The sequence below is a fragment of the Sebastes fasciatus genome, chromosome 22 (genome assembly GCF_043250625.1).
Source record: "Sebastes fasciatus isolate fSebFas1 chromosome 22, fSebFas1.pri, whole genome shotgun sequence".
Classification (NCBI taxonomy): Eukaryota; Metazoa; Chordata; class Actinopteri; order Perciformes; family Sebastidae; genus Sebastes; species Sebastes fasciatus.
In genome coordinates, this window is record NC_133816.1 from 3,623,373 (window position 1) to 3,645,893 (window position 22,521).

Sequence of the window (22,521 nt, forward strand, 5' to 3'; positions counted from 1 at the left end):
AGGAGGTAAAGTAACAATGGAGAGTCAGAGCAAATAAGCTACAACAGCCCCTCATTGTCAGCGCTGTGAAGACAGTTTGCTATTGGGCAAATGTCGCACAACATCTTTTTGCATCCCAGCATGTCAAATCCACAAAAAGTGGAGATGCTGGGGATTGAACCCAGGACCTCATACATGCAAAGCATGCGCTCTACCACTGAGCTACATCCCCTCCATAATAAGCTTCACATTTAAATTGACAGATGGGCGTCTGAGATAATGAGTTTGTTCAAAGTCAGCTCGTTAGCTTAGCTCGGTCGCAAGCAGGACAATAAGTTCACACAATATGCATTTGTAGCATCAACTTATTCTGACAGAGGAGGTAAAGTAAGAATGGATAGACAGAGCTAACAAGCTGCAACAGCTATTTCAGTTTTGGACTGTCCAGCCCTCTGCCCCCTCATCATCAGTGCTGTAAAGACAGCTTGCTTTTGGGCAACTGTCACACAACATCTTTTTGCTTTCTCAAGTGAACCCCCTCACCACAGTTGTTTTAAATCCCACTGGGTCTAGTCTGCAAATGATTTTTTTTAACCAAGAAGTGGAGATGCTGGGGATTGAACCCAGGACCTCATACATGCGAAGCATGCGCTCTACCACTGAGCTACATCCCCTTCATACACCAGTCTATACGTTTCAAATTTAAATTGGCAGATAGCAGTCTGAGCAAATGACCTTACTCAAGGTCAGCTCGTTAGCTTAGCTCGGTCACAAACGGGACAATAAGTTTACACAATATGTATTTGTAGCAACAAATCCTTTGTGAAATATTTCTTATTCTGACAGAGGAGGTAAAGTAACAATGGATAGACAGAGCAAATAAGCTACAACAGCTTCTTCAGTTTTGGACTTCCCGGCTCTCTGCCGCCTCATCATCAGCGCTGTGAAGACAGTTTGCTATTGGGCAATTGTTGCACAACATCTTTTTGCATCCCAGCATGTCCAACCCACAAGAAGTGGAGATGCTGGGGATTGAACCCAGGACCTCATACATGCGAAGCATGCGCTCTACCACTGAGCTACATCCCCTTCATATATGTTTCAAGTTTAAATTGGCAGATGGCTCTCTCACCTCTTAACGATAAACATGCTGAAATACTGTTTCTTTTAGACAACAGCAGCGTGACAAAACCGTTCTTCACCAAAACTTTTAATAATTTATCCTGATCAAGTAGATTTTGAAAATAACTTAAAGCAGATGTGCTATTAGCTGGACTGAAAGTTATTAAAAAAAGAGAGCAAATGGTAAGCAATGAACAGGCTAACTATGAGGTAGAATTACATCCTCTTCATTTTTGTAATTTTCCAAAACAATCAATCAGACAGCCATACACACTTCTGCAGCGACTGGCCAGATGGGCCTTTTTGGACACCTGCCTGTGTTCACTGCTCAATTACACCAATCACCTCTGTGAGGTCATGTGCTTTCAGACAAGAGAGAGGAGGTGTGGGGCTAAAATAACTACAGACATGCTCTGGTAGCTGGACTCTCCCTTTGACTCCACATTTTTTAATTGAACCGTCACAGTTGGATTTTTCCACGCACCAGGGGGATGTGGCTATGTGTTACCTGGAAAAGCAATATTTTATTTCCTGCATCCCGTTCATTGATCTCTCGTAGCTTTAACTATCGCCTTTGTTCCCCTCCTCACTATGTTCATTTTGACACGGTGGCCTTGTTCTGGATGAGTGTGTTTGCACCTTTACAGACCTGTTCCACTCACCGAATACAAGTAATGTTCAGTGACACATTTTGTGTCTATATTTGTTTATTTTCATTGCTTTTCTACGTAGTATTTCTATCTCTATGCAAATAAGTGTGCTTGTGTATTTGTGTGTTTTGAACCCTTTTGTGTCTTTCCTTATAATAAGGTGCAGTGTTATGAAAATCCATGTGACGCTTGCTTCTAAAAACTCCCTGTAAATCCCTTTCAAACTGCTGCCAAAATCTGTTTCCTCATCATCATATTTTGACAAATATTCATTCAAACAGTTTTAGTCTTTTTTTTCACGTCACTTCTCAGCTTTGTCAAAGCCTTTATTTCATTCCAACACCTTAGTTTGCAAAATGCGTCTCAAAGTGACAACGCAGTCATTCCATCCACGTATATTTAATCCCAAAATCCAGGTTTCAAGTGACAGCCGTTATTCTATTCAAACACAGCAGCAGCCTGCGGAGGTTGCGTATTATCCCCTCATTGATCTGTCCTCCATCCATCCACCCGTCTGTCTCACATCAATAACCTCCTTTATTGCCTCTCTGCTTTTGCTCTGAGCTTTGAGGTAAACATTATTTTCTCATCCACACACACCAACACAAACACAGCCAGGTGTGCTCCTCCAGGAGGTTCACAGCGCTGCTACAGCCAGCATGGGAATAAACTGAACCCACAGTCACATATCTTTGTGCATCTTTCACGCAAATTACTAAATGCTGAAGAAGCATTACATTATCAATAAAGATGGAGATAGTGGGGATTGATCCTAGGACCTCATACATGCAAAGCATGCACTCTACCACTGAGCTACATCCCCTCAATCTACCTGTTACATGTTTCAAGTTTTAACTGGAAGATGGCTCTCACCTCTGTGATAAAAGTTTCTTTTAAAATGTGCAACAGCATTACAGAAGTGTCCTTTTCAAAATGTTTAATAATTCATTCTGATTTCCAATAATTGAAACAATATGTATCTCTTTAATTTCTTTTGAAAAGAAGGTGTCTAGGGCGACGAGATGTCCTGAAAAACTCAGTCCCGAATCACGAGCAGTTGTCCCGTATCCTGTCCTATTTGTCCCAAAAATTAGACTAAACCCAAGTTTTAACCCAATAAAACATTAAATACTGAATGTTGTGAAACATTATTTTGGTGTTGCCAAACACAGGGCACTCTTCTGTCCGTAGCCTACATGAATTATGGCTGTTGTAGTTTTTTTAGCCGTGTAGAAGTGCTGCGAATTGATAAACAACTACGCATAGCGTTGGCGTTGTTGAAGTAAAACATTTACGGAGGGAAATGAAACCATCCATCACTGATATGTAGCCTGGTGTCCTGGAACCTGGTGAACAAAAAACATTACTGCAGGTACTAGTAGGAGTGGGGTGGGAAAGATCCAAAGAGCAAAGTCTACAAGAAAGAATACTACTATTATTATTACTTCGTTGACACTGAATGTAATGTACTGGAGGCCCCGCCCACTGTGACCACGCCCACACCCAACTCCCTTGTCATGAATTTCAACCATTCTCATCTGGTCATCCTACCGGCATCCCGTTATTCTTATTATTTATGTGTGGTTTCTGATGTAAAAGTAATTTGTAATTGTGCACATGCAAATCATCAAATTACATTCAACTTCAATCCATTTAAAATATAGGAGGTCTATATAGGAGGTTGTTAATTTAAACACAAAACTAAAACTTATATATCTTTCTCATGTACTGGTGAAATATCCTCACAACATTGTTGGACCTTATATCACTTTCAGCTATACTACCTGGGAGCAGTAATCACACTACTCTTTAGTACTTAAATTGACAAATTGATGACTGCATTTTCCTTTAAAAAGCTCTGATTTCCAGTGGTCTTATTAAGGCTACAGGATCCTGAATTAAATGTGATATTAGATATGGAATAAACAATCGTTATTCATGATTCAAATAGGATTTGCTTAGATTTATGGAGAGGTCAATGAAATGTAAATGCTGCATCAGTGTTGTCTGTCATCCAAATCAATGTTAATTTTAATATAATCATCAGAGTATTCCTAATTATTACAATTTGACAAAAATCAAGCGTGTATGAATGGTTTCACCTTGAGAACTAGGAGACTTTTCTATTATATTTACATCTATAGTGTAGTGTGGGAGGGCGACTGATTATGAGGAAAATAGATTTGAGGTAATTATAGTTGTTCAAAATTACTGTACATTCATATTTAAAAGCACAAATAAGAATATGTGTTTGAAATGAAATGAAAACAACTGTTCATAAAACCACATTACTGTAAAAAGAAAAAGAGCTAATCTCGAGTGTTATTTTGTGTTTTGCTGGAGACATTTGGGCTTAAAGGTAAAAGAGAGTCTAAAAGCAGACTCATATCTTGGACAGATAGCTCTTTCAAACTGACAACCCATCAGCCATTCTTGGATCCGTCTCTCAATAGAGAAGGATTATAGCCCATTATATCTCCCCTAATCCTCTCCCTCTCCTCGCAATCTCTCCTCCTTTTCTTCTCTCTCTCTCAAACTGCCCACAGCGCTTGCTGCTCAGTGTTTCCCCCTCCAGATTTGTCTTTTCTTTTCCTATCGGTCTGTCCAGTTTGTACGAGAGATAAGTAGCTTTTACAAGAGACAGATGACAGTTGTTGTGGTTAAAAGAATAGAGGGTGTGTGTGTGTGTGTGTGTGTGTGTGTGTGTGTGTGTGTGTGTGTGTGTGTGTGTGTTAGAGAGAGAGAGCATGTGTGTTTATGTAACTGAGCGTGCATGTGTCTGTTTTTTGACCGATTGTGTCTTATATGTGCTTAAATGAGTGACTCCTGAGTGTCTTTGCACCTTTCCTCTCCATGTTTGTGTGTGTATGTGTGTGTGGTCCTCGCCAATATAATTTCCCCATATAATTTTCACTTTTCTTTGAATCTTTCTCTGCTCCACAGGATCTGCCTTGCTTCATCAAAGCGTAACAGGGAGATGAGAGGACTTTTTTCCTCTTCCCTTCTCTTCTCTCTCCAGCTACTTAATTACTTTCTCCTCCTCCGCCTGCGCCTCCCTTTTCCTCTTTTTCCTCTATATGTCTCTCTTTAGGAGGAGAAATTCTCGGCTATGTTTTTTGTCTCCAACTCTCATCCTCCCTCCTACTTTCTGTGAAGTATCCCATTTCCTTTCTGCTTTTATCTTGTTCTCACTTTATCTCTCTTGTATTACCATAGATTTATGATGTATTAACCTAGATTTATTGTACTCCGCTGCCTAAACCACTTGAGATTTAGATTAGAACTAAACTCCATTCAATAAAATGCTGCTTTCACACCAGTCTGCAGCTGTGAAACCTAGTGTTTAGGATACCAAGATCTTTGTAAGGTACGAAATTATGTATAGCAGTCTCAAATAGAATCAGCTTGTTACTGTAATGAAACAATACACTAAGGGGAGCCTGTTCTCAGTCTATACACGCTACATCAGATCACAATTGACTGTGGGAAATATTGTGGGTGTTCTGCTTTGTGTAATCATGTTAACTGTTACACTGCCTGCAGTACTGTGCTTCTTTATTATCTTTTGTGACTGCCACCTTGAAGACGCTACGCTCTTTTTGTTTAGAAGTGCTTTCCATCTCCTTATTTGCCTCCTGCGGATCACTTAAGCCATTTCCACACCCCACACAGTTGCACTTGGATCAGCATACATCCCGCAAATCCATTTTGAGTCGCAAGAATAATGACTCTGAAAATTTGTGTCCCCTGAGAGGAGGATTATAATCCACTGGCCCACAGCCAAAGATTTATAAAAGGGGTAAGACGAGTCTTCATCCTGAGGGCTCACAATGAGCCTTATTTCTTGTATTACATTACAATAATAATGTGAATGGCAACTTCTCCACTCAGTTTCCCTTCACTCCGCAGGGAGTTAAGACCTGCAGAGCAACAACCCTGGAGCTTTTTCACAGATCCTTTTTGCAGAGCAAATGCTTGCAACTGTGATGCATTAGCTGTGGTCATCAGGACAGTGAAGGACAGCTTCCTGACCCCATATGAGACTAAAGACTTAATCGGCTCAGCCTTAAAGAAGCTCTATATGATACCCAGAGCATTAATATAGCAGTAGACAACTATTAGCTATGTAAAGATATAGAGGAGTAATGTCTACCTGAGCAGAGAATAAAGTAACTCTGTGGGTGTTGTAATCAGAGCTGCTTCGTACTTTGTTGACATTGCCGGGCCGGCTGTGTGTGCTTTTAGTGCATGTTAGTGCATGTTAGTGCATGTGAGCGTGCCCCACTGGCTTCAAATGTAAGTGATCAGGCTGGTCTCATACTCGTTTGTAGCTATACCTACAAAAAGTAATGCACTTTGTATCTAATTCGTATATATCCCACAAAATCAATTTTTATGTAAACCACATAATTGTGAACCAGGAAGTATGTAGAGCGACAAAAATGGGGTAAAAAAAACACCAGACTTTCACCAAGGAGACCAAGTTAACGTTGATTTATTTGTCACGTAACTTCCGTACTTAAGTTACGCCACTAACTCGCAGTTATTACAACCCAAACCACCATCTTACTCTTAAACATAAGTCGTTTTATTGCCTAAACCTAAGTAGTTTCCTGTGAAGACGGAAGTTTATTTTGAGAAACGATATGTAATGAATGGAAATGGACACGTTTTGCTGTAAATTCGTAGGAAAACACACGAAAAATTAGGAATTACTTTTCGAAAGATATCATACGAACAGTTTTATGATGATACATTGAAGTGATGAGGGTCCTCCTTCCGAGCACTAATGTATTCAAAAGTTTAGCTGAAGTAGATATGAGGCTTCAGTCGTCAGAGTTGAACAAATCAAGTGGATATTTTGCAAAGTTAAAGTCTTTTTAGTCTAAAATGATGTCTTTTGGTGACTTTCCTTCCACCTCAGCTCAACGGGCAAACAGATATTTTGTTTCCCCCCTTCAGGAAACCTAAAGATTTTAATTAGTTTAATAAGTTTGTAATTTCATCATGATTGTGTGTTACCCTGGGAGTAACTCGAGGATATTATTGGTGGTATTTGTGACCTGCTCAGTACATCAATCTTGTGCAGCAAACTCCAGCGTAAACCCAACTCCTGTGGGATGTTAATAAACACCATTCCTACATTTTTGTGTAATTGGTTCTGCGTAAAAACAGCTTTCCACCCGACTTTTCTTTCTCAGCTACGATTACAACCACACACCTGCAGTCGTTCACTCCCTCTCAGGCTCTTTCTCTCTCATTCAGTGTGTTTTCCATCACAGTCAGCTAGTTCAGTTTAGTGTGTGGTGAGTAAAAGTGCACAGAGGTGCGCAGGAGGAAACCCCACCCAGACCTGCTGACAAACTGTACATGCACACGCCCAAACACAGCTACTGCAGTACGTTCAAACAGACAGGAAGCACACTGCACACACACACACACACACACACACACACACACATTATTTGGCCATAGATTAAACAGCAAGAATGTAGCAGGAATGTGGATGAAAACTGTATTTTCTCTTATTAAATCATACGTCAATATGGTTTCACCTGATTGATACGAAGATGCATGAATTATAGGAGAGCATGTTTTTCATTTTGCCACACACACACACACACACACACACACATACACGCACACACATGTTGCCAAGGTCAGGCTGTTCACACCTCTGTGTGACGTTGGCAGAGCAGCAGGTGGTCGTACAGATGGAGACCGGCATCACTCTTCACGCCAGGATATGGAACCTATTAGTCCCACACTGAGAGACGGCTGCTTGCTCCACATCACGACCACACTGTATTCTTAATCTAACCCCTCCTAAAATCAGTCTATCTCCATATAAAACTTTTTAAATCTCTAACCATTTTCATCCCGGTCTGTCAGAAGGTCACGAGAAAACAAATCTCATAGAGATTAAAACAGATCATTGTAGATCTACAGAACAGCCCGACTGACATATTCATAACTAAAAAGTTGATATCAACCAGCTGATACATTCAAGGGTGGAGTCTTCCTGTGGTTTGCGGTTTTTCAAATACATATTTTGCAGCCCAAGAGAGCAATTTCAGTCTCTCTTGCTCTTTCTTTCAGAGCAACAGATGGTTCGTTGAAGAAAAAAAGAGCAAGAGAGTGAGCAAAGAAAGAAGCATAGAATCAAAATAAGGAAAAGGCTCCTCAGACTGGCTATTAAACACCCAGAGAGTGCTGTTACACTTCCTTTTCTCCATTCTCTGACTACCTGCATCTGTCCACCACTATCTTGTTCTGTCAATCATATCATTCCTCCGTCTCCATCACCTCTCCCTAGTCTTCAGTCTGGACCGAAATAGGGGGGCTGACCAACCAATCGAAAGTCTGATATTGCCATTCATAGAACCACTAAAAATATACTAAAACTTTTAATTTCTGTGCTTTTACGGCATAAAAATCCAACCTGCTGGGATTGTCTTATCATCACAAAACAGCAATTAAACTCTCAATTTCTAATTTCTGTTTAATTTGCCTGAGGTTGGTTTATGTCTTCAGTTACAATCACCGAAATGAGTCTAAACTGTTGAATTGGCTATCTATATAACATCAGTTAATCTCCCGTGCAGTCTCTGCCTTCCAAATATCCCTCTCTCATCTCTCCTGTAGTGACGCACTGTCTCTCTTCATCTTCTTCATCTTTTGCTCGTTTCTCACAAATTTTTCCACCTCTATTTCCATCTCATTTCCTCTCTTCTACAGAACCTTCTCTCTACAGCAGTGTTTCACAAACTTTTTTTTCTGGGGACCCACTTTTTAAAAATGACAAACCATCGTGACCCAATTCGCAACAGGTCTTATCTATAAATCTTAAGGAGAGCGAATTTGTGCGTAAATGAACGCAAATTTTACTGCCATTTCCGCATCATCTCATGTTATCTTGAATAGGTAAACCAGCCATTTTGAAGCGATATATGTTTGATAAATCACAACTTGTTTTTGAAAACATATACACACGTTAAATGCTTTCTAAATAACACCAAATAAATGCATTTAGGCGGAGTTAACAGGCTCTTGTTTTTTTCCTCTTATCAGTAAAACAAACAGAATATACAATATCCTTTCATATTAGATTAAGTGTTATAAGTAGGCTACAATTATCAGAACAATACGAACATTCAGGCTCCTTCATGTGGCTCAAAGGTGTACTGCAGATATAAATGTTAAATTAAAGACTAATGTATGGAAGAAATTCTGCAAAATTTATTTGGCGACCCTAATAAAATCTCCAGAGAACCACCTGTGGATCTCGACCCAGTCTTTGGGCCCATAACCCAGAAGTCGATGGATAGAAACCATTCTCTGCTAACAGCCTTTTACTGTCATCTGGGCGGTCTCTTCCATTGCTTTCTCACTGACATCACTCTGAATGGGTCAACGGCGTAATCCAACCAGAGTTAATGGTCCTCACCCTGGGGCCTGTATCACAAAGCGAGAACGTGATATGTAATATGAAATGAGATGAAACAGTGATATACAAGCAGGAGAATTTGGTTATAGCGCCAGCAAAAAGTGCGAGGGGTGCTGTAAAACTCATGATCGACCTTAAAAAGAAAGTGGGATAGGGCCCTAAAGTGGGGGGTTCCCCTTGGCCCCCGTACTTCTAGTGTTGCTAGAGCTGGGCAGTCTCTTCCACTGCTTTCCGACTGACATAGTGACACATTTATCGTCACTCTGAATGGGTTAACAGCGTAATATAACCAGAGATAATTAGAATGGGGAGGAAAGGTTATTTAAGTGACTTTGAACATGTCATGGTTGTTGGTGCCAGAAAGGCTGGTTTGAGTATTTCAGAAACCACACACTGTCCTTCCTATATTGTTGCTTTATAGTGGAACTGGCTGTATGTCTACAGAACTGGTTAACTTATGGGATGTAAAGCCCCATTGACTACAGTATTTCTCTAACTACTGATTATAAGAGGACCAAATCAGTGCTCTTTGTGCGTATCTCGGTCCCTCTTCCTGTCCTCTTTATCTGTATGTGAGCATACACAGATAGACTGTGTGTCTCTCTCATCTTGGCTTTCAAGCCACTTAAGGAAAACAAGGTCATTCTTCCCTTCTCCTTTGAGAGGTTTGTTATTTGCTATCACCCCTCCAATCTCTCTACCCCGCTCCCATCTCCTCTCTGCGTCCTCTTTTATAGGTCTGCTCTGTCACCAGCATCTTTCTTCCTTTCCTTTTTTTTCTGTTTTCTCTCAGAAGTGCGAGGGAGTCACTATGGGAGTGAGCTTTTGTTGATTCCTGGAAAGTGGATTTTTTTCAGCCATAATTGTTTTATTCAGGACAACTGTAATAAACTGTTGTCGTTGTCAGGTCCTAAAAAAGTACACATCTGTCAATTTCACATCATCCCTCCTGGTTTCCTTCTCTCCTCTCTTATGTGCCTCCATGAATGCTGTCTCCAGAGCTCCTCTCATCCTCTGTCCTCCTGTCTTTCTCTTCAAAGAAGTCGTCCAGCTGCCATCCTCTCTGAGCCTCCGTAGTGTCCTTCTCTTCCATCTCTCCTATTTCCAGATTCTGCTTGAGACCAGGCAGTTGATCTCCTGCCATCCCTTTACTTCTCTGTGACTGCTCATCAAGTATCTGTCACCATATCTCTTCTTTTTTTCCTTCAGTGATGACGGACAGATAACAGCGCTGTTGTCCCCCCCCCCCCAGTCCTCTTGTCCCCTTCGAGTGTCCGTCTGCTTTAATTGTCCCCGTGACTGCATGGCTTTATCAGAAGTGACCGTGAGGCAATTAGGTCACACAGCCGCTGGTGTGTGGAGTGCCCAGACCAGATGATCAATGTCCTATTTGTTGCGGTCGCAAACTACATCAGTGAGCTATTCATCATTAATGCTCGCACACAGACACACACTGACAGAGACAAGGACAGAGCGTGTGCTGTCAATGTCGCTCTGGATGTCAGAGGGAAACTCCACAGACAGACAATTCATCAGCACTTCCTTTGTGTTTATGTATGACGCGTCACAGTATTGCCTCACCTCCATATCAAGTTGATGGATCGGTGCTAAGTAGGGATGTTTTTATTTAGATTACATAATTAAGTGTTACCCGGGTTAATTGAGATTGATTTCCTAACAGGATAATACTTTTTGTAAGATATAAATATTATATCATTATGGAAAGCTGACATATTTGTGTTATTTAACCTGAAGAGATCATTCTGGTTAATTTCATCTGGGGTGCTGTTGCTGTAGCAACATGTTAATTGCTGAGATCTGTCAATAACTGAAAGCGATAACTTGGTGAGTACAATGCCATCATAAGCCATAGACTATATAAGTGGATGTAGTCACCATGGCGTCACACATTGGTTTTGAAGCCTCGAGTTCGTCATTTTGGCCGTCGCCATCTTGGTTTTTTGGAACCAGAAGTAACACGAGAGGGTGGAGCTAAGTACAACCGAACGCTGAATAATACATTTTCAGGCGACCAAAATGTTACAATTAACTTTCATGAACTGAAAACACGCTGTGAAAGTGTTAAAGTTGTAAGACGAAAACACGGACAACTCCCAGACCGGACAACGCCGTGGTAGCGACCTGTCAATCACAAGGTAGCCCCGCCCTAAAGCATCCCCTGCTTTATGGTCTGTTTGACTCTAAATGGGAGCATAATTTACTAAATGAACATCATGCTGTATTGAAAAAGACTTGGAAGCGATTGAGACCATAAACTCACGTTTACAATCAGCAGCGTAACATAATTGATAGCGCACACATGCACATACACGCACAACCACTCCAGACCTCAGCTCACCATGCAACTCCCATCCTGCTAACCAGCAACCTGCAACCAATTTATCAACATGAATTCAACAGCCTGCTCTGAACTCAGCGGTCAAATGTTCTCACAGAGAAAGATTTCAGTACATTTTCCAACATATGAGACGTAACAATTACAGCACCATAGATTTAAATCCCTGATCCCACACCATAATAACAATAAGAACCCAGTACTCACCCATTAGAAGTTTATCCTACAGGTCTTATGCTACGCAAAGTCATTAAAAACACTGCTTTATGAACCATGTTCTGGTCTTGAGCGACGCAGCGCGACGTGGCACGCCGTTTTGAGCTGAACTTTTGTCAGATGCAGGTGAGGAGGTCGGGAATGCCAGGGTGAGCTGATTAGGGGAATGGCGACAGGTGTGTAGATGGGTGTGGCAGACAGGTGATGGTGGACAGATGGAATATGGCAATGGTTTGATTTGGAGAGCAAGAAATGTGTCTGGAGAAGAGGAGCAGAGAGACAAAGTGTGACAATCCAAGTTGTAATAAACTGAAGTTATCCTTAAATGAGCAATTGTAAGTATTCACTGTATTGAAGAATCACTAGGAAAGAAACTCATTTCCTCCCAGCTCAGTTGTTTTGTATCTGTCCTCTGACCTCATTGGAGGGGAAACAGAAACAGTTGTGTTCATCCATCCATTATCCGTAACCCCTTATCCAATTCAGGGTCGCGGGGGGTCTGGAGCCGACACTGGGTGAAGGTGGGGTACACCCTGGAGGGGTCACTAGACTATCACAGGGCTGATAAATAGAGACAAACAACCATTCACACTCATATTCACACCTACGGGACATTTAGAGTCAACAATGAACCTGCATATCTTTGGACTGTGGGAGGAAACCTGAGAACCTGGAGAAAACCCACGTTAACACGGGGAGAACATGCAAACTCCTTAAATTGGAGCAAGTAATGTTGATTCATCACTCGTGATTTAATGAAATATGTAAAAAGAAACGTCTCCACACTGTAGATCCCTTAAGTGCAATTTATTGGCACATCTTAACGTAGTGACGTTTCGAGCAGATGCTCTTCTCCAGACTTAAGATTAAGTCTGAAGAAGAGCATCTGCTCGACTTCAGGGATCTACAGTGTGCGGACCTTTTTTTACATTTGTCATTGCCGTCTTCTAGCGGTCTGGCACCTGTCTACTACGGCTTTGGATGTGTGTTACCACCTTACATTGTTTCACTTGTGATTCAGCTCATATTCTATATATATTGAGGGACACACACTTAATGTTAACTCATCACTTTAACTTTTAATGCCAAATTTTGACAAACTGTTGATGTTTTAATTCACCTTTCAGTAACGTAGCGAACTTCAAAGTAGTTCTCCATTACCATCATCTTTCTGGAATCAGACAACGTGATGGTTTAAAAGCTTCCATGAAGATCTCCACCATCACACAGCCTAGCGTGTCCATTATCTGTACCTGGTAAAGCTGATCCATATCTAAATGAATTAGTGAAAACAGGGTTGTAGAGAAGTGCTCCGCTTCCTCCTCTGATACTGCATTAGCTCACTGCTTCGTCACTAATTCCCCCACACGAGCTAATGTTACATTGGTCGATGGTGATGAGGACGATGCACTCTTCCTAATGCACGGAGGGAAAGGAAGCATTACTGGGCGTGGGCCAGGGTGGGACAGAGAGAGATGGCAATTACAGAAAGCAAGGAATGTAGTTATCTCTCCAGAGTGGGTTATATGTTATTATATTATTACATTATTACCAAGCAAAAGTAAGTGCCTATCAGGTCGTGCAGACAGAAACAAACAGTTTCACACCGATGGGTTTTAAGAGATGTGGATGGCCACAGCCAGTTAGCTGCATTTCTTTCACAAATGACAACTAACAAGTACATTGATCAAATTAGTCTGAACCCAATTTTGAATTCAGAAAGATCATTACAGATCGAATATTTACATGTTTTCCCCAGAGGCGATTTTCAAATTAAAAGTGACAGCCCTACCCCGTTGGCAGAGGTGAGAAAAATAACCTAACCTTCACTGAAAATGATAATCAGTCATTCATTTAACACACAAAAACTGAACGTCTCAGGGGAAATTACAGCAAAATTGAAGTCAGTACATTTTCATGTAATCGGATTGTGTTTTTAAGGTTATTTGTGTGCGTGCGTGGAGGTGAATCACAATTATATTTGCCCTGTTCAAGTTGTATTCCAACAAGCAGAGATGCACTACGGTGTCAAGTGAAGCACAAATATTCAAATGTTTTTTGTTGTTGTGCCTTAGGTGTGCATCAACATCACTCAACATCTGGAGTCATAAATGAGTCATCTGGACAGGAAAGGCTCTCAGCTCATTAGACAGGTGGAGACAGAGGAGAGATGCTGATGTACCAGTAAGCAGGCGAGGCATTAGATTAGCAGTCGTCCTTTTAAAGGACGTGTGTTTCCAGGGATGGGATGAGTCAGCAGTTCCTGTCATTAAGATCCAAACTGTTGCAACAGGCTTCCAGGCAGCTTGGTGGCCTTGTGGTTAAAGTGGATATAACTGAAAAGGCACAGGTCCCCCCCCCCCACCCACACCTCCATTCATTTTTTAAAGCACTCATGTTTGACTCAAACATGAGTCATGAGTACTTATAAATTTACAACACACACACACACACACACACACCGTACTCACCGATCACACCAGCCCTGTCTCCTAAAAATGACCTTCCTTTACAACTAAACTGCGTTGTGAATTACGTTTCAAGGGAACGTATTTTGTAGCAGATTACGTTTGTTTTTGACGTATCATAAATAATAAGAATTATAGTTCCCAGAAGTCCACGTAGGGAGAAGGTCGGGATGGTGGAAGGGTCAAACAAACACAGGACTCTCACCCAGGTGACCACTGTTGGTGCCCCGTGTGAGACTAAAAGTCAACCTTCACTTATTTGAATTTACGTCTGTAACTCAATAACGTAACAACCGTAGTCATTTTAAACTAAACCATGATGGTTTTTTACTAAACCTCACCAAGTAGTTTTGTAGAATTTTTTGTTTTGTTTTGCTTCAATTTACAACGTTAACCACGTGTTTACAACTGTTGTATGATTAAGTGCACTTGTATTTTTTGTAGTCTTTGTTTTAATTTTAATTGGACGTAGTGTATTTGGGCAGACTAATAGACTTTTGGCATATGAGATGTATTTCTCTTCATCAGCTAACATGTATGAGATCCTAAATATGAATTATGTAAACAGAAATGACCACTAACAGTTAATTTGTCCATTTGTACTTGATGTCACTGGGCTTGGTACTTATGAGAATGCATCTTGTTTGAAGCTTTGAATATTTGATGGAAAGTTTATCAGCCTATTTTAGCTGTAGTTTTGGATTTATCCTATAATTATTATTGATGTCAGTGTGTACTTTATTTATTATTATTTATTATTTTTTTTATCTTATTTCTTTTCTATCTTTCTTTTTCTTCTGTTTTCAATTTCAATTTGTTTTTTGTTATTTATCCTTTTTGCATCGGCAATGGGTGAGGGTTGAGGGAAAAATACCAAAATGTGGAGGGACAATCATTTACATTTGTGCTTTATCTGTATGTTTCTGTACACCTGATGTTACTTCCAATAAATTATTATGGGAAAAAATAAAATAAAATAAAACTGTAACCATAAGAAAATGTGACTGACAAACGTAACTGAGAATGCAGTTTAGTTATACGGGAACATCATTTTTGTAGGAGACGGGGTTGCAGCCACACACACTTAATGAGATCCGGCTGACACCCTGCACCCTCACCTCAGCATGTGTGTCACACTTTATACAGACACACTGAGGAGATGCTAATGAGATGCAGGAGCCCATTAGACTTGTAGGTCAGAGGGATGGGTCACTTGGTCTGGCTCATAGTCTAATAGATTCTTAATCTCTTATTATACCACAGCAGAAAGAACGAGAACGAGGGACAGGGAATGCAAGGAGGCATGGAGAGATAGTGTTGGGAGGGACGATCGATAACACATCAGTGTTATTTCTTTTTTAATCTTGCATACCTTCAGTAAACACACACTTAATGAACTCAGCAAAGACTGAGAAGGAGAGACATCTGCGGGAGGATTTACGGTGTAAACACATTCCTCACAGAGTCAGATAAGCCTGCTGGAGAGAGAGACGCAGACAGCGTCGCATCACTTCAGCTACTGAACGCACACATGGAGGTTAACTCCTCTCACCTATCCTCCTCTGTCAGTAATGTACACACAAGATGAGACTGTCTCCAGTTATTTATGCTGCTGTGAGAAGCTCATTTTCTCTCTTCCTCTCTCAAACACACAGATACACACTCTGCGGTCTATTTACAAGCATTTCCGGCGTCATCCCTCACCCACCATACCCATCCATCTCCTCCCTATCTCATCTAGTCCTTCCTGCTCTTTCTCTCTCTGTGTAATTTATACTTTCTTCAGTTCTTTTCTCTACACCAACTTCCATATTTCTTTCTCTCTACTACCCCTCTCTCTCTCTCTCTCTCTCTCTCTCTCTCACACTTACTCTGTCTCCTCCTCTCTCCGTTTCTATTCCCCAGACAGACATTACCGGAGGGAATGGCGATTGATTTGCTTCAACACGCTTTCTTCCATCTCTGTTGTTCTCTAAAGGATTTTTTTCTCTTATCTCTGCATTACAATTTCCGTAAAGGCATTCACTTCTTTCTCTTTGCTGGCCTCCTCTTCCTTTGACTGTACATGTACTTCAGTTCCTACATTCATGCAGGGCACGAGCTTAAGGACATTCTGTCATCCTGGGGCCGGAAAAAAATAGGATTGGGGAGGATGGAAACTACTTTAGGGACGAATTTGGGACGAGAGTTGAAAGAAAATTCTCATCATATTAGAATGTTGATTTATTAGAATGAGAGGCAAAGTCTTTTGAAGTAAAACCCCCAGTAAACAGTCAATATGTAAACAATAAACCAAACCATGGAGAGTATATCTTTTTAAAATGCATCATAAATGTTGTATTTTATTGTATTTTCATCAAATGTATCATTAAAGTTGTAGTCAGATTGTAGTAGAATACATTCAGTTGCATCATTATCTGTAGGATGTTGTTTTTTTGTTTTTTTTAATTATTATTTTGGGGGCATTTTTTAAGCGTTTATTGATAGGACAGTGGATAGAGTCTTGGAAAGGGGGAGAGAGAGAGATGACATGCAGTCCACCGCTGCCAGGACTGAGCCTTGGCCACACATGGGCGCCCGCTCTACCGACTAAGCTAGCCAGGATGTTGGTTTTAATGGTGATATTGCCTTTGAAATGAAAGGTCCCATATCGTGCTCATTTTCAGGTTCATACTTGTATTTTGTTTTTCTACTAGAACACTACTTTATTTTCCAATACTGTCTGCTTGAATATACCTGTATTTACCCTCTGTCTGAAATGCTCCGTTTTAGTGCATTTCAACAAAATTGCAACGGAATTGCATCGGAACTACGTTGCCTGGCAACAGTTTGGGTCCATGTTTACTTCCTGTCAGCTGATGTCATTAACATACACTGCAACCAGGAATAAACTGGGACACATTTAGAATGTTAATGTTTAAAACCGTGTAATGGTCTACATATTGCATATTTGTGACATCACAAATGGACAGAAATCCCAACCGCTTGTTTCAAACGCACAATTTCTGAATACGGGCTGTGTGTATTTCTCTGTATATTGAGCGTTTTGATAGTTTAACAGTATTTATGTAGCACTTAAACCTGCTTTATAATATAAAAGATATGAAAATCTCACTTTTTACAATATGGGACCTTTAAGTTTTTATACTAGACGATGATAATAAATCTTATTTTCTTTTGTGTTGCTTCTCCACTGTAATCTCCATGGTAATAAAGTTTAGTTTACTTACAACTTACAATAATATTCCTTAGCTTCTAACCTTTGAAATGGGACCAGATATATGCATATAAGCCTTATGGTTGAGGAACTGGTCCTGATTAATTATGGGTAGTATAGGTTGGATTTTGGGAGGATGGTGAAAACAGCTAGTTGAGAGCCCTGCATTCATGTCTCTATCTTTCTAAGTATTTAGGGTTAATGTGAATTGATCCTGTTCTTCCCTTTATGCTTTTTTCTCTGCAGTCTGCAGCTCTTATATCACCGCTGATCCCAAGTATCAGAGAATTCCCACCAGTTCTTTAATCCATATTACTATAAGAGCAAGAGGCCACGAGGCATGTGTCAGGACTTAAAGCAAAGTATCTTGACTTTACGAGATTGTTTGACACATAAAAGGAGAACTCGTAAAGCAGAAGTGCCATTAGTACATGCTTTGTTAATCTCCTCTCTTTCTCCCTTCTTCATCCTTGTCGCCTTCACTCAGCAGGGATCTGACTACGAACGTCCATCAGTTCAAAAACCCTAGCAAACTCAATTCTCTCCCCTCAGATGAAGTACTTATTTCTGGATGTGGAAACTTTGGCCCAGAACCAAAAATAGCTTCCGTACTGTAGATGACAGATGAAAGAAGCACAGACATATTTTATTCTAGGAATTTAAAGTTTCTAAAAGTTCCTGGCAGGGAGAGTTTAAATACTTTGTCTATTCTTCATCCATCTTCTCGGTCTTATCCCCCCCCCCTCCTCTCCTCCTCCGTCAGTACCCTCCCTCGCTCTCGCAGTGCCTCCTCCTGATCCTCTCCTCTCCCTCTAGTTCCATTAGTTATCTCCTGATGGGTCATTAACTATTAAACACCAGATAGAAGGGGAGAGGAGAAGAGGGGCCTTCTGTGAGGTTTGTGTCTAGTTTGCGATAATAAATGGACAATGTGGGATGACAGTGGAGGGAGAGGAGGGTGCGGCAGGTCCATAGGGTGTCTTTTCTTTTCGGTAATGAGAAGTGGCAAAGAGAGGAGAGCGGTGCAGCTGCTTTCTGCTTTCCTATGGGATAAAGTGGGCTGCACATACAGAGAGATTTACATTAACATCTCTAAAATAGCCAGAAAAGCAACAGATTTTAGACCACAATATAGGCTGAGTTTTTTTCTCAGTTCACATCCAAAATGCAGCCCTGCTTCTTCCCCTCAGGAAATCAGTGGCAGGCCTCCTCATCCAGTCAAGCTTAAGAAGGTTTCTGGATGATCCAGAGACACTGGAGCCCTCAGATGACACCAAGTTCAAAGAGTCTGAAGCGTCTATCGAGTCACTGTCAAATTTAATTTATTGGAGTTTGCCTCCACCTAGTGGTCATAGATGAAAATGGTTGATTTGTCCAGGAACTAACGGGTACTTTAGCAACTCATGTCTGTGTTAAACATAGATTTGGAAAACAACATGTTTAGGTGATGTTGAAAAATTGAAAAATAAAAAAAAATTAGAATAAAACCACCCGATCTGACTGTTATCAGGCTTTTGAATAGACGTTATCAACACACATCTGTCCCAAGTGTGTAGGCCAGTAGGGGCCTAATAAATTAAAAGTAGTTTCACCAGGCTGTTGTCACCCATTTATATCAGAGAGACAATGTTCACCATTGTCGTGGCTCATTAGGGCCCGACTACATTGTAAAAGTGAAAGTGAAACTTAAAAGCAACACGTTGTAAAACTGAATGAAACGTTACGTTTTGAACACAAAGAAAACAACTTCTACTTTAGGTTTAGGCAACAAAAAACACTTGGTTAACTTTAGGGGAAAACTTAACCAAATGTTTTGGCTTAAATTAACATTGTTGGTTTCAAACAGAACGTGAACCCCGGTCTCATGGGTGAAAGTCCTGTGTTTTTTTTGCTTGTCCAGTGTCTTTTGCTGATTACTGTTGACTTCTTTTATACCTTCTTTCGCTGATTGACCATGTGAATGGATGACAAAACCTACTATTGGGTGTAGCAGGGCCCTACTGACCCACAGCTATGGGGCTTATAGCCACTGATAACGCCTATTTAATAGCCTGACAACCTAATCAGCTGATAAAACAGCGTCTGTGTGTCCGTCTTCAGACTCTCTGATGTTGGGAACGGAGGTCGACCTGCAGCGGGTGGAAAACAGCGTGTTCACCATGGAGACGGTGTTGAAGGCGTGGCTTCAGGAGCAAGGAGGAGACAGAGAGCACCTCCACCTCCTGCTGCCCAGCGCCCTGGACACACCCATCCCAGGTGCACACAGATGTATCATAGAGATAACAGATGTCATGTTACAGTCATATCTTTTCACACTTATTATGAAATTTATGGTGTGCGTAGTGTGCGTGAAGTGTGACATGCAGGAGCGCCTGATAAGCCCCGCTCTCATCCCCCTGAGCCCCGACCTGGGAGTGAAGACCGAGAGCGTGCGGGACTTCCTGCCTCTCGCTAAGGGATCAGCCAATCAGAGCCAACCGCCACGGAGGCTGAAAGCAATCAAGTAAGAGATAATGGTGCATTAAATAGTCACTTTCTGTTGCTTTCAGCTCAGATCTATCCACATGCTTTTTGAGCGTCACTTAAAAGGAATAACAAAATAGTAGTGCTGAAATATGCATTTCCTTCTTCACACAACTACACAAGCAGTTAAAAGTGATTTGATTCAAAGCCGCAGGCTGATAAGAGGCCAGGCAATGTGTTGCATAGTAAGTAACATGAAAAATTAAAGACATGAAACAAATGTTGAGACTTTTTTATCACCTTTTGTGTAAATCTAACCACGCTGATGATCATTTGACATTATTGTTTAATAGTCATGCATTTGTTTTAAAATATAACCCAAAGGAGTGACAGAAGCAACAAACTAAATCAGCGATAGAAGAGAAGATGAACATTGAATTGTTTGTAATGTTGAGTCTATGAATGGCTCCATTCTGACAGCAGGGAGTAGTGGAATATTTCTCAGATGAAATTCTCCCATCACATCAGAGTCGGCTTTGTTCTGCTGCGATGCTGGAAAACACTCCGAACATCCAGCAGAAAAACTCTCTCCATGCTTAAAAGCCAGTCGAGAAGTTTCCTTAACATGTTTGTGAGGAAATGTTTTTATTCTCATATAGTAGAAACTCATGGGACATGATGGTCACAGAGGTAAACAAGGAAAGGACAGGCAATAAATAACAAACAATAACTGTCAATGTTTTATCGGTCACCAACGAACACTAAACAAAGAATTAAGTCATTTTATACATCTGAATTTGTCTTTATACATCATCTGCAGTAACACAGGTGATGTTGGGCTGACTTACAAGTTGTGTAAGTTACAGTATATAGTGTCCTTAGCTTATATTATATATTAAAAATTATTCCAATGGTGCACTCATTTTAAATGGCTCAGAAATTGTAAATGATATTGTTTCAGTATTTTCACATGAATACAAAGATTTTCATTCCCACTTTTCCCTTTTTATCTATTTTGAAAAAATAAAACAAAACATATAAAAGAGGCAACATATACATATAAACAAATTCAGTACACTAATTTGCATCATTTACATGTATTGCTATGTATTCCATCATGCATTATATCCAGCTGTTATCTGTAACCGCTCATTCTATTCAGAGACGGGGGGGGGGGGGGGGGCTGGAGACGATCCCAGCTGACATTGGGCGAAGGCGGGGTACACCTTGGACAGGTCACCAGACTATCACAGGGCTGACACACAGAGACAGACAACCATTCACGCTCACATTCACACCTACGGGACATTTAGAGTCAACAATTAACCTGCATGTCTTTGGACTGTGGGAGGAAACCTGAGCACCCGGAGAAAACCCACGCTAACACGGGGAGAACATGCAAACCTGCAACCATCTTGCTGGGAGGCAGCAATGCTAACCACCGTGCAGCCCAAGCTGAAATCACTCCTTCTAAAATACGCACAACATCACATATACAGGCGAGCGCTGCTTGTAATGTATGTACACAGGCCCAACCTGGGTCAGCAGCTTCTTCCTCTTCTCTAATTTGCATTAATTTAATGTTTTGTGAGAGTAATTGTGTGTGTGTGCGTGTGTGTGCGTATGCGTGTGTGTGTGTGTGTGCGTGTGTGTGTGTATGTGTGTGTGTGTGTTTTGCATACCGGTCGGTCCGAAAGGTATTGTGCTCTGTGCGTGTGCTTTACATACTGATGAGTCATGATTTACAGCAGGGACATGTAAATGAGGCCAGAGGACAGACGGTCACTCTGCTAACTAATCCATCTTGGCGAGGATGATGTCATTCTCCGTCTCTCTGCCCGTGATGATTTGTCGTGTGTTTGCATACAGACGGCGTTCTGCTGGAAAAATATTCCAGGAGTTTAGAGCATAGGGATGACGTCTTCTTTGACATAAAATGAGAGTGTTTGTCTTTGATAGGAGACAGTTGCCGTGGGTAAAAATAAATTTGTGTCCTTCATTTCATGCTAACCAAGGTTGTGTGTGTGTGTGTGTTTTAGGACTCTGCGTGCAGACGGAGTGTGTGAGAGTGTGCTGTACGGCCTGCCGCTGGTGATCCGCCCCACCACCTGCTGGCAGCTGGACTGGGATGAAATGGAGTCCAACCACAACTTGTTCCACGCTCTCTGCCACACACTCAGGGTGTGTGTTCACCGTTTGTTCATCTTGTGATCTTTAGACATTTTAGATTTTATCAACAGAAACCAGGTTCCTGTTACCTTTCAACAAAATAGCTACTAGGATTAGTCATGTTTCTTTTTGTACCTAGTCTTAAGCTCAATACAAATGAAAGGAAGTGTGTGATGTTAGTTGTTTCCCCTCTCTCAGAGTCGTGACTTGTTCCTGCTGCTGCAGGTGGAGCCACAGAGGGCTGCAGCTGGAGGCTCAGGTCCATATGTGTGTGTGTGTGTGTGTGTGTGTGTGTGTGTGTGTGTGTGTGTGTGTGTGTGTGTGTGTGTGTGTGTGTGTGTGTGTGTGTGCGTGCGTGCGTGCGTGCGTGCGTGCGTGCGCGCGCGTGTGTGTGTGTGTGAGAAAGAGAGAGAGTAATGTTGGGAATCAGTCTT

The 22,521-nt window shown here is 41.2% G+C and overlaps 1 protein-coding gene and 3 non-coding genes across 5 annotated transcripts in view; 1 reads left to right on the forward strand and 3 right to left on the reverse strand.

Moving 5' to 3' along the window:
• The window catches only part of m1ap (meiosis 1 associated protein), a 48,967-nt gene that overhangs the window by 20,166 nt on the left and 6,280 nt on the right, over window positions 1–22,521 (forward strand). For both annotated transcript variants that reach the window (XM_074624719.1, XM_074624720.1), the window contains exons 5-8: window positions 19,556–19,711; window positions 19,799–19,958; window positions 21,958–22,099; window positions 22,286–22,346. In XM_074624719.1, the coding sequence (XP_074480820.1) occupies window positions 19,556–19,711; window positions 19,799–19,958; window positions 21,958–22,099; window positions 22,286–22,346 (519 nt within the window). The remainder of the gene's footprint in view (window positions 1–19,555; window positions 19,712–19,798; window positions 19,959–21,957; window positions 22,100–22,285; window positions 22,347–22,521) is intronic.
• trnaa-ugc (transfer RNA alanine (anticodon UGC)) lies at window positions 140–211 on the reverse strand. The gene has a single exon. It is a non-coding gene; the product is annotated as a tRNA-Ala (tRNA).
• On the reverse strand, window positions 582–653 carry trnaa-cgc (transfer RNA alanine (anticodon CGC)). Its single transcript has one exon. It is a non-coding gene; the product is annotated as a tRNA-Ala (tRNA).
• On the reverse strand, window positions 997–1,068 carry trnaa-cgc (transfer RNA alanine (anticodon CGC)). Its single transcript has one exon. It is a non-coding gene; the product is annotated as a tRNA-Ala (tRNA).